This window comes from Petromyzon marinus, chromosome 14 (assembly GCF_048934315.1).
Source record: "Petromyzon marinus isolate PM22_M1 ecotype Great Lakes invasive population chromosome 14, UKy_Petmar_22M1.pri1.0, whole genome shotgun sequence".
Classification (NCBI taxonomy): domain Eukaryota; kingdom Metazoa; phylum Chordata; class Hyperoartia; order Petromyzontiformes; family Petromyzontidae; genus Petromyzon; species Petromyzon marinus.
In genome coordinates, this window is record NC_133680.1 from 8,517,776 (window position 1) to 8,530,051 (window position 12,276).

General features: G+C 47.0%; 1 protein-coding gene across 2 annotated transcripts in view; it reads right to left on the minus strand.

Moving 5' to 3' along the window:
• LOC116942353 (ras association domain-containing protein 3-like) overlaps nucleotides 1–12,276 on the minus strand; it is an 84,207-nt gene that overhangs the window by 7,529 nt on the left and 64,402 nt on the right. For both annotated transcript variants that reach the window (XM_032954143.2, XM_032954144.2), the window contains 3 exons: nucleotides 5,145–5,252; nucleotides 3,079–3,400; nucleotides 644–759 (listed from right to left, as the gene is read on the minus strand). In XM_032954143.2, the coding sequence (XP_032810034.2) occupies nucleotides 644–759; nucleotides 3,079–3,400; nucleotides 5,145–5,252 (546 nt within the window). The remainder of the gene's footprint in view (nucleotides 1–643; nucleotides 760–3,078; nucleotides 3,401–5,144; nucleotides 5,253–12,276) is intronic.

A 12,276-nucleotide genomic window follows, 5' to 3' on the forward strand; every position in this document is an offset into this window, starting at 1 on the left:
TAAAAGATACAAGAATACATTGGAGAACTTTGTGCGCGGATAGGTGCTCGCCAACAGCACTGGGCCCTAACAGTCTGCATGACTATAGGGTCTTTGTGCTGATTTTGTGTGTGAAATTTGGTCATGTAATGGTGAGTGCAATCTCCTGCAAACCCGGTGACCCAAGTTCAAATTCCTAGCCGCAGCAAAAATAAGCAATGCCTGGGCCTGTCCTGGCCTCCCCGAGATTTTAAATAAATACCTGATGAAGCGTGTAAATACCGGCACCAGGGAGACAAAGGTGGCCGGCTGGTTACAGCGGCGTGGTTGTGCACGAGACATCCCCGCGTCCCATGTAATTTTTTTATTTGACCAACTAGGGCCCACTGATCTATGTAGCTCGTTTTCAGAAGCGACCTGGCCACAAGTGATAGCTCAACGAAGTGGCTTATCACGTGGAAATTTACAGCAGCCAAATCCTCTAAACGCACGTTAATTCTAAATGTGCAGGGCAAAACTGGAGGATCCGGAGAAATATCCACGCGACCACGGGCAGAACAAACTCCAAATATACAGCAGGCGCCAGGGTCGGGATCATAATCCCATGACCTCCTGCATACCAGGCGAGGTAATTTACATCTCGCCACGGCGTCCGATGACTTACAATGACCTCGCCGGTCTCGTTCTCCTGCATGACGAAGCGCATTGCAGTCTGGTCGGGTCCGTTCAGCAGGCGCAGGTGCAGGGGGTTTTCCTCATCGGTCAGCTTGCGCTTGGACACTGTGGCGGCACGGACAATGGAGGAAGAGACCACGTGAGACTGCCGCGCGCGTAGCCCCTAGTCGAACCGCGTGCAATCGACCGGCTCCCCAAACCCAGTGCCCCCCCCCCGCCACGCTTCACATCACAATCGTACCTCTTCTGCAAGGCAACACTTGTGTACCAACAGATACGTCTCGCAATATCTATCGAGATGAATCACCTAATTTTCTGAGGCGCGCACGTGCATCAACAAAAGAAGTCCTGTTGTACCCATTAAAAAGCATTGCTGTGGGACGTGTGCGAATACGCGTCCGCATCTTGTAAAGGAGATTCCCGTATTTTATTGGGTGTTGCAAGACCCATTTATCAACACATCATCTCCTTTCCAAGACGGAGATTGTGTATTAACAGGTTTGTGCAGTGCCCAATGCAAGATGGATGTGCATTTCCAAATGCATCTTGCAATCCCTATTTGGATACATTATTGTCTCCTTTGCAAGACATGTATTTACAAAACAGATCTTGGATATTTTTCAAAACCAGGAGCATTTACGTCTGCGAGTTGGTTATATATTTATCCCGCTTTTAACGCAGTGTGGGTAATGAGGTGATTACCTAGGATGGTATATACGGGGAGGGTGCAACATATTAATAACATGTGACTGCATGGGAGTCGGGGCCAGTGGTGGCTATGCACGTGGCCTGTAATCCTGCACTGTGGAGGTGGATCACCACACACGTGACAAAATGTTGCGAGACTCCCTTCCCGTGGACATTAAGGTGCAATACCCGGACTTACTGCCAGAATTCAGTACAACGAAGAGTGGGCTGATATCATCTGTATGGGATTGACTTTTGCCCCCTCGCACGTGTGGGTTTTCTCTGGGTGCTTCGGTTTACTCCCAGAGTATAAAACACTCACTAATTGGCTGAAAGCATCCGAACAGAGAGTTGGTGCCCGGCTCACTTAAATTTTTCATGAAAGACGTAAAAGTAATTGTCGACAGAACAGTTAGACTCGAGAAAATATCTGCAGAAATACTCGAGAACAGCCACCGAGATAAGGAGTAAGCCAAGAACCAGGCAATGCTCTCACCCAAGCACAAACAACAATGGGGAAATGATCACCGAGTGATCCAGCACCACAGTTAGAAATGTGCTTGAGACACGATGAACTAATTTTAGAAGCCGACATGTACACTAATCGTGCCCTTGCAAAATTCCTCTCCATGGTGCTGATTCGGTAGTAAGCTCAACGTCAGCCCCCTCCTAGAGACGTTACACAACCTGGCTGCAGTCACATGATGTCAATAACGGGCTTGGCTTCAACAGTTTGTGAATATTTGCAGGTTCTGTAACATTCACTGGCTGTGTAGTTTACCCAATGAAATGTTTTAAGTATATATTAAAATATATATAAGTATATCAAATGTCCTTGCAGCCTGTAAAATATAATTGCTTTTATAGCGCCCATGTTATTACTTGAAACGCCATTAGTAAATCAACCTGGTGGTCAAACCTTAATGATTTCTAACCATTTGATTACACAGGCCTTAAACAATGTACAGTGTTTTGCAATGCTGTTGCCGCTAGGTGACCCCTACACATTGATGTTTGGTTTAACTATGTATGGGTGCAGTGTTAGCACATGACGCGATGAGCTCCATGACATAAGTATTATTCCTGACCACAGCTTTAACATTATTGGCTCGAGATATCTGAATCTAACCTGGTCTCCTCCCCCCCCCATCTTCACAAGCTAGCACTGACCATCGTGGTAAAGTATCGTCAAACAACCCCCATTGCAGACATGGCCTGAAATTACTTTGCAATTATTGTGTGTTGTTACAATGTGACATAAATGACAGCCACAAGAGAGATATCATGGAGAATGTGGTTTAGAATTAGTATCCATCATTAGAATGATGGTGCCACGAGATAAGTGACAGCTAACAGTGAAGGCTGTGAATGCTGTGCTGTTGCCAGCTTTGTGTGACCCATCGCAATCTGTGTCTTAATATTAACTTGTTCAACCAATTTACGTTCAATCAACATCTATTCAACCAATCTTTACTTATTTACACAACTGGGGGTAGCAAACAGCACATTGCAGACACCCTGTAAAACAAATTCCATAAACTTTTTTTATTTTACCAGCTAAGGCCCACCGAGCCCATGTAGTAGTTATTTTTCAGAAGCAACCTGGTCACAAACGACAGCTCAACCAAGTGGCTTATCACGTGGAAATTTTAATCAACCAAACACTCGTTTCTATTAAATTCCCCTCACTTTCGACAAAACAAAGTCTCCCGACCGACCGACCGACCGACCACTTACCCTGCCCGTCTGGCCCCGAGTGCTGGAAGAGGGCGAACTTGCGTGGGTTGTCCATCACCTGGAACTTGCGGAGCAGCGCCTCGATCACCTCGCGCGCCGTGTTGGTGCTGCTCAGGTGCACCTGCTTCTCGGTGCCGCGTGGCAGGTAGAAGGTCGTGCGTCTCGCCGTGCTCTCGCACGTGCCGCCGCCACCCCCCGCCGGGCCGGGCGTCGCCACGGGCTGCAGCAGTGCATTGTGGGCCCGCCCGTCGTCCGCCACGGAGACGGGCCTCTGCAGGTTGAGCTGCACCTTGATGAAGCCCGTGAACGTCCCGTTCTCCTGCTGCGGGCGGGCGCAACGTGCCAACGGAGAGAAGGTCGGTAAGGCGATGATGAAACTAATATCGTGTTACAACCTTTAAAAAAAACAGTCAATTTATTGATGAAATATTGCATTTGACTACTTTGTCTTAAAAATATACACTTTTATTGTGATACTAAACTATGTTTTTCCCAGGTAAGGCCTCCTGAAATATTGGCTCTTTTACATAAGCGACCTGGCCACAAACGATAGCTCAACTAAGTAACTTACCATGTGGAAATGTATAGTAGCCAATTACTCTAAACGCACATTTATGCTAAATGTGAAAGGAAAAACCAGAGGACTTGGAAAAAAATCCACGTGACCATGGGGAGAACACGCAAACTCTAAGTATACAGGTGTCAGGGTCTGTATTGGCATTGACAGTAGTGCACAAAAGTATCAATAACACAAAACTCAACATGCCAATAAAACTGCAAAAGGGCCATTGCCAAAAATGTTCCCTATCATATTTTTGTTTCTCTATAGGGTTACCGTTACTGACGAATGTGTCGAGTTGTTTTGTTTGTACTTGTGTGTGGTCAATTACTCAGCTCACTTTAAAAAAAATAACGGTTCCAATAATATCCCGCCTCACGAAGGCTGGAAACTCCCTTCAATCCACATCCAGCGAGGCCTTGACAAAGGGCTGTTGTTTAACTATTCGAATGATTAGAAAATAGTAATTAACTATTCCAATTTATAGGGAAAGCAATTTAACATTTCAAGCAAACACTCCGATGAGATCACGTAATTACGTGATTATTGTTGGTTGTAGCTTGTAATGATGGTGCCGTGACTTCAAACGACGTTCGATGATCTTTTGTTAAAACCTTGCGCCTTTCTGCTTTAGCGTGCGTGGCATAATGTCACTGGCGAACATTTATTATGGCAATTATGAGCAGAGTTGCCGCTGATAGGATAACTATGAATATTTAATAAGTGTTCACGAAGCTTAAATATATTATTGCGCATATGGTCTTTTTTTTCGCGTCAACTTCGAGCCAGAGAAAATAACATGGAAAAATCTCATGAAATTATACGGCTTTTTGTGTATGTTCACATTGATGACCGGGTTAAGATCATACGTTGATGACTGTACTTTATTTCATCTCGGGAATCATAGGAAGGGATTTTGGATGCCAACTTAAGTCCTCACTCTGGTTGTTACCCTGGGTACGAGCTCACAAGGGACCCAAGCCTTGTGCCTCAACGCCAGAGTTCCTAAGTTCGCAGGTCGATAAAATACGAGTGCCCGAACAGTGGTCGGGAGATTGCTTAGTGGCAGCGTGAGACTGACGGATAAGTGGAGGTGGTAATGATACGCTGTGTTAATGTTTTCCTTGTGGTTGTATGTGCGCATTGATTTGGAGGAATCTTTGTGTTTTCAAAAAAAACACAATTGTATGAGAGCAGTATCTGGGAGGTCTTGCTGTGTCCTATAAAAGAAACAATTCTCATCGGATTCCTCCAGTATAAAGATTCTGATTCTCATTCTGAATCAGTACTTCTGATGTGAAACACACGGTGGATGACGTGCGATGCTTGGGAGACGACCCACATGTGAGACATAAACATAAAAAAACCCCACGGTGAAGTTATCGCCTTGTAACCATGCACCATGGCCGCGGGCCGTTCGCAAATAAACGCGGCGTGGTGCTTGGATCGCACGCACGCGTGGATGGGGTGGGGGGCGTGTCGGGACAGGTGCAGGGCCTCGTCTCACCTGCACCATGCTGGTCTTGCTGCTGCTGCGCAGGTTGTACAGCTTGATCTTCTGCTCGATCTCCTCCCGCGACAGCACCTGGCTCTGCACCTGCTCCACCTTGCCATCCTGCAGGGGGGAGGAGACGTGGCACTGTCATTGGTGCCCACACGCTCGCTGGCCACACGCTCGCTGGCCACACGCTCGCTGGCCACACGCTCGCTGGCCACACGCTCGCTGGCCACACGCTCGCTGGCCACACGCTCGCTGGCAGCCTTGGACGGGCTGGCACAAGGGGGGGTGGCGGTGGGGGCCGGGGGGGGGTGGCACAGTGTGGGCTCGATTCGTGGCTCGATTCGTGGCTCGGGTTCCATTTGCAAGTTGGCTTTCATTAATTGCGTATTTCATCACCGATGTCAAGGCCGATCATTTAAATCACGCTAATCGTGCAATTAGCTTTGGCAGAAGGAATGCTGCCATGGTGTTACGGTTTGCACATGGAACTTGCAATCCAGAGGTCGCCGGTTCGAGATCCCGGCATGGGAAAGTTTCTTAAAATGCCCGCACCTCTGTCCACTCAGCAGTATAAATGGGCGTACCACGCTTAAGTCTATCTGCAGGTCGCATCGCGTGTAGGTACTTCCACCTGTTCCTGCGTGGAAGTATGACAGAAACTCTTCAAGAGGGGCTCTCTCTAGAGCTCCTTCTAGTGGAGCCCCTTCCCACCAGCAGTGCATGAGCAAGATATTACAAGGCAGCACGTTTATCATCTTTCAGCACTCATAAGATATTGATACGGCAATTGTAAGTCATAACAGCGACACCTGTAACGTTATTATTATGCTCAATATCTAGCAAAAGCGATTGTTTTTGTTAGTATAATCGTTATTTATTTACGTTACATATTCCGGGCCCAGCCAAAAGCCAAACCGGGGAACAAAAGCAGGGAGGTGACTTCTGAACATGGAAATCAACGGCAGCACGCGCCGAGATATAACGGCCACCTTGAGGCAACACCAAAATGGTCGGCTCCCATCTGTGAGCAGGTCCACACAGGTATAGAAATGTGTGTGGCATGACAACCGAGTTTGCGGTTTTCATAGTTGAACCATTTCTGTAATGTTTGCCAAACCCACTGGGGCTTTTCAAAGGTTTGCAAAATCCCTCCTGGAGCATGAACGAAGCTCGTTTTAAACGCTTGATGTTTTGCGCCGCCCAAAATATGCACTGCACAAAAGGCGACCGGGATCGTGACATTAAAATACCAACAAATTACTCGCCTGTTTAAGGTTGACCGATTTACCACATTAAATGCTTTGTGCACTGAGCTAAATGTTAAATGCCATAGAGTTTCTACAAAACCGATCGCCCACTGACCCAATTTCTTATTTTTATTTCCTCTCTTCCGCCATTGGCACTGTCGCTCTTAGCCGCGTGGCCTGGAGGACATCAGACTTGGGGAATAGAGGTGCATTGTGCCGTGACTGTGAACACCCGTTGTTGAAACTTTCCGGAGAAACCAACACGGCCCACATACACGCCCCCTCCCCCCAAACCCCCAGTGCAATTTTAAGCCGTCTTAAACAAGGCTGGGGTTTTGAAGCCAGAAAATAAATTACAGAGCCCTGAGAGATCTATCGCACACGGTTGAGGATTGGGTGAGGCTCTGCGAGGGGTGAGGCTCCGGAGCACGTTGTGTTCTGTAAATCTGCTGGGAGGGGGTTCAGAGCGGTGCGTGATTGGCGTCCGCTGGCGACTGCGCGCACGCGGAACCGGTGAGGGCGACGCTCGGGGGAGCCGTTGACGTCAGCGCCGTGGCGGTGACACGCGACCGGATATCGGCGGGGCGGTGGCGGGGCCCTCGTTTTGAGTGGCACCGGCGAGGGCTCCGGTAACTGCCCACGACCGGTGGGGAGCGAGCGAGCGAGCACGCGCCAAAAAAAAAATGTTCGTGTTTTACCTGGAGACAAGGCGGGTCCCTCTGAAGACCTGAGAGCATGTTGTTATTATTATTGTATTGCCAATTGTTTGCATGCAGCTCTGATGAGAAATACCGATGGGGTTCTTTTTTTAAGTAGGCTTTCAAATGCCAACGTACGTACATTATTATTATTGGATATCGTAAATAGGGGTTGGAATATTTTCAAATGAGAAACGATCAAAAGTTGAAACACCGATGTGAATGCACCAAGGCTGGCACGGCCCGGTTTTATTCATTCGGGTTTTAATCGTTTTTTATATAAAACCTGAGCACCTGGATCCTGCCCAAATCCGTTTTTACTCGGTGTTATTAAAGTTAAGTCGGGATTTCAGTCGCACGCACCCCATTAGCGGCGTCCGGGCCGGGGCCCGGGCTCAGCCGCCATGCGCGCGAGCCACGCGGTGCGTTCGGCCCTCGCCCAGGCCTTGGTCAGTTCGTCACTCGTCGGAGGCGACTATCCCGCAGCTCCAGAAGATCGCCATCAAACTGTTCAGCGTGGCCACGTCGACCGCCGCTGCGTCTGAGCGAAACTTCTCGACGATGGGATTTATCCATTCCAAGTTGAGGAACAGCCTGGCGCCCAGCACAGTCGAGAAGCTCGTCTTCGTCAAGTCGAACCTCAACGCGTTCCACGACTACCCGACGCCCGAAGACGGCGACAACAACACCGAGTCCAGCGGCGAGAGCGACGACGAAGACGACGCGGCGGACGACGACGAGGAGCAGGATTGAAGTGTGCACGAGACGCCGATAATAAAACCAGGTTTTAATCGGCAAAATCGGGTTTAATTCCATTAAAACCAATAACCCGATTTGTCGGGCAAAAAAATCGGGTTTTCCCACCCCTGGAATGCACTCGTTTTGAAGGCACGCAGCAATCACTCGGCATATTTTCTGCACGTTTAATATAATACAAATTACTGATGTTCGTCAGGATTGCTTAGTTGCTAAAAAAAAACTTTAATGAAGAACTCAAATACATCACAACACGTACAGCCCTTCATTACCCCACTACTGAATGAGTGTTATCCCTTGTCGTGTGGATCACGGGATCAAATAACACCCACTCTTATTTGGTGTAATAATAAAGACATACATTGGCCTCTAATGTTAGTCAATACCCACTCGTAATACCCCACTGTAGTGTCCAGCATGTACGTGCAATATGTATGGAAAATCAATAGTGTGTTAGGTATTGCCTTTCATCAGTTTGGCTCAAAAATGTACTCTCTCCCTGCTTGGAACAACTTGTGTTAACTCCTGGAATCGTACATGAGATGAGCACTTGTAATTAACCTGTCATTAATAATGCACACACACACATACAACTTTTCCACAAGTATTGACTGAAATAAAAAAATACTTATGAAATGTATCCGATACACCATCCGAAATAAAAGTTGTGCGACTTAACTTTGTACACAGAGGTGAGTGCGTGTGTATTTTTTTTATTTAGTATTGAGAGAAATGTTGGTCAAAAAAGGTATAAAGTTTCATTCATTAAATATTCCGAGTGCTGTACTTATTAACTGCTCTCTGGGAGAAGTTGTAGCACAGTGGTTAGCACAGGAAGTAACGAACCCGGCTGGCCACCTGAGTTCTATTCCGGTCTGTGGTCAGCAGTGGCAAGCGATATATGAACTGGTCTTAGGCTCCCCTTTTCCAACAACTTGCACCGACTAACACAGTGAAGTATAGTAAAAAAAAACACATTTGCCGAGCTTCACTTCCAGCTGGAGATCGACTGACCCCTTCTTCAGGGTCAAAAAAATGAGCACTACTTTGTGGGACGTCAATGATGGTTGTCCCGTGGGTTATCTCAGCCCTGTCATGGGAATGTGGAATTTGCATCACTGTAAGCAGGGCAGGAGCCAACACCCATAAATGGGAAGCCACTTCAAATTCATTGTTGCTTCTGAGCGACACGTAGGACAGAACTGCTAAACAGTCAGCTATTTAACCACGTGCCCTCTAGCCCGTACCCTTACATGAGCACTGTACACGCATGCACCACTGAGAACAGCTGCCCTGCCTCAAAGTATACTTAAAGTTTGTTTCAGCTCTTAGTTCCTGCTTATTGTAATGCCGCAGACCAGACACGAGACATAAACACAAGAGATACACTTTATTTTTTTTTATTCCCCCACCTTGTCATTATTTTAGTCATGTAATATTAATGTGATTCTGGCTCTCTCCCAGACGTGAGCCATATGGCTGCGAGCATCTGGTTTCGGAACCCAATAACCCAGCTCCCAGCAGCCTCATATTTCGCTCTCATATCCTCCTGGAAGCGGGAAACAGATGCTTCCGTATGCCAGGCCCATTTGACAAAAGGAGGGCCCTTGCTCTGAAAACAATGAAGCGATCACTTTGTAATATACACCGCGACCGGCGGAAGGCTGTTCACAATTACAAACAACATGCTCAGCTCACACAGCCACAAATAAATATGTTCACCCAAGCACACAGCACGCGCAAGGAAAAAGGCTTATTGAGTATAAATGTTTCAATTGAAGAAATTTACAAGATCAGGGTCCCCAGTTTAGATTGTCAGAGTTCATCTTCAAAGTCAGTTATCTGGTTTAATAATTATAAAACAGTAATTATCATTTGCAGGACTTGATAAATCTATTACTCCCCATGCCCTATTGGTAATAGGGATTGCGTGACTATACTTCGCCACGTTTGTCAGTGCAGATCGGTGAAGTGGTGTTGGTGAGGTGGGGGGGCATCCCAAATAATATCCATGGCAGCTCCGAGGTTATTATTTGGACCGGTAGTTTCACAGTGCGTACAAACGTACGTTTTGTCATTTTGGGCTCAGACGATGGAAAACAATGATCTGCTTTAGAAGATTATGAAGAGTCCTTGTCGTAATTTATCGTTCACGGCGGGCGCGTAGGCTTTTATGAGACTGCCCTGAGGCAATTTACTGGGCGGCCGTGAGAAAGATCTGTCACCGCCACGATTCCGCCCGTCTAAAGGACGCAACAACACGACTTAAGAAACCATATAAACTTATCAGCACTGGCAGAAGTTTCATTGGCTTTTTTTTTATAGATAAATTCACACACATTGGGAGAAAGGATAATAAAGCAATGGTTAATAAGGGAACTTACTACTTAACAAGAATACATTTAAGTGCATGGTATTAAAGCTGCCCGTGATCTGGAAAGACACTTTATTTAGCCTGGGTAGTTACTCCACTGTTGGGATAAAACCAAATACGATCGCATAACGTTTACGTAGGATATGAAAAAAGATAGCGTTCCCTTAAGATGCCACGAGGTGGTTGTTGTTTTTTTTTTGCAAAACAAACCTGTTTCTGTGAATACTTCAATGAAAATAATAACAAGGATGATAATGAATTACAGCCCATCGTGGGGGTTGTCTGACCATACATCACCACGCTGGTCAAGTGCATGTTATGTGCAGGGGGGGGGGGGGTACTGGTTCAAATATCACTCACCACTGATGTTAGCCGTGGCCCAGAATCAAACTCAAATTGCCGGGCCCACAGCCAAGTGCACTAACCACTACGCCACTGTTATTCATTTTAGAACTTCTCTTAATTACAGACAAATACACACGCGCGTCAATTCCATTACATCAGCAAAGACTGTAAAAGAACGCGGCCAAAGGTGAATTTACCATTCGTCGCAACAAACCCAGCCCCGTCTCCGCAAGCTGGAAAGAGGCACAACGCGCACCACATTAAAGTGACTGCCGTCGGTTGTGTCCCCTCGCTTCTATAAATAGTCGCCTGGAACTTCTTGAAAGCACTGCCTTCCAAACAAGGCCGAGAGGCATGAGGTGCGCTCGAGCGTGATTGCGGGCGTGTGGGCGCCTGGGACCGGAGCTGTTTTTGGGAAGGAGTGGGTTGGGGGGGTATCGGGTGGTGGTGGCTTTGACCAAGTGGTGACAGAATGTGTCCCGGGGATGATGGCGGTGGTGGGTGACGATGGTGGGCAGTGGCCGGATAATGTAAACTTGGAGCCATTCTCCTTGGGTCGGCCACTGCCACCGATGGGTTGGGCGAGTTTTGACTTTTGAAGTCTTTCCATTTGAATTATGGAGAGGTATTCACTAAATGGCCATTACATTAAGGATTATTAAAGAGAGCAGGATTTCGTAGGGGGGGGGGGGGGGGGCTTAACAATGAGTCTCTCTTTTTTTAAATGTTACCTTTTCACTCATTCATGCTCAAGACAAATGTATTTTTGTTTTTCTACGTCGTCCAAAAGGGCCCTGCTTGGGATTATATGTGGTCAGTTTTTTTAATTGAGTATTTGTACATATGCGAATACCCTGGAGCGAGCCTACAAAGATACAAAGGGAAACACACCCAAACTCTGCCCCGTCATAAACCTACTTGGGTATACTGCCAAATTCAGACACCACCACCTTGTTTGCACTGCAAGCAAGTGTCTGTCACAGGCTACGCCCCTTTGTGAGCCACAAACACCACCTCCGATTTCAAGAACAAGATTTCAGGCAAGCACCACCACCACACCCTGCCAAATATAATCTGGGGCCTTTTGAGCCAAGATTCCAACGATGATAAGATCAACACCCAAATTAACCTTAAACAAAAAAAGCACAACTAATCCCTTTATCTGCCAGAAGAAGAAAAACGCACGGCTCAACTGAAAAAAACAACTTAAAATGTAACAAATTACACGTTAAATTTTGATTTAAAGCTAATAATATAAATTACACGTTGTGACACCCGCGGCTGAGTATGTAGTGATGCACAGGCCACAAATAACAATAACAAACTCAACACATTCGTCAATAACCTTTCTTCACGTTGCCCAAAACGTCGACTTTATTTCTTTTTTAAGGCCGCCTACATAAACGCAAACTTGGCTAGTCGCGGGCTCTTAGAAACCGATCTGTCTGTGTTGGCGGCATATGGCGGCGCACGTGCTGGAGCCAACACCCGACTCGACGTTTTATGCGGTCAAAGAGAGCACATCGTGAAATAAACCATGTCCCCCCGCGTATTTTACGATGACTCCACATCCGGTTAGGTGGCTTGCAATGATGGGGAAAGTGGTGCAATGTGCTGCATCGTTACTGAGCACAACCACCACCCCTCCCGTAAAGTGTCCGCCTGATGCTCCCTAAGGGTCCCCCCGCCACCTGCCCTGGTTTTCCCCGAGGATCATA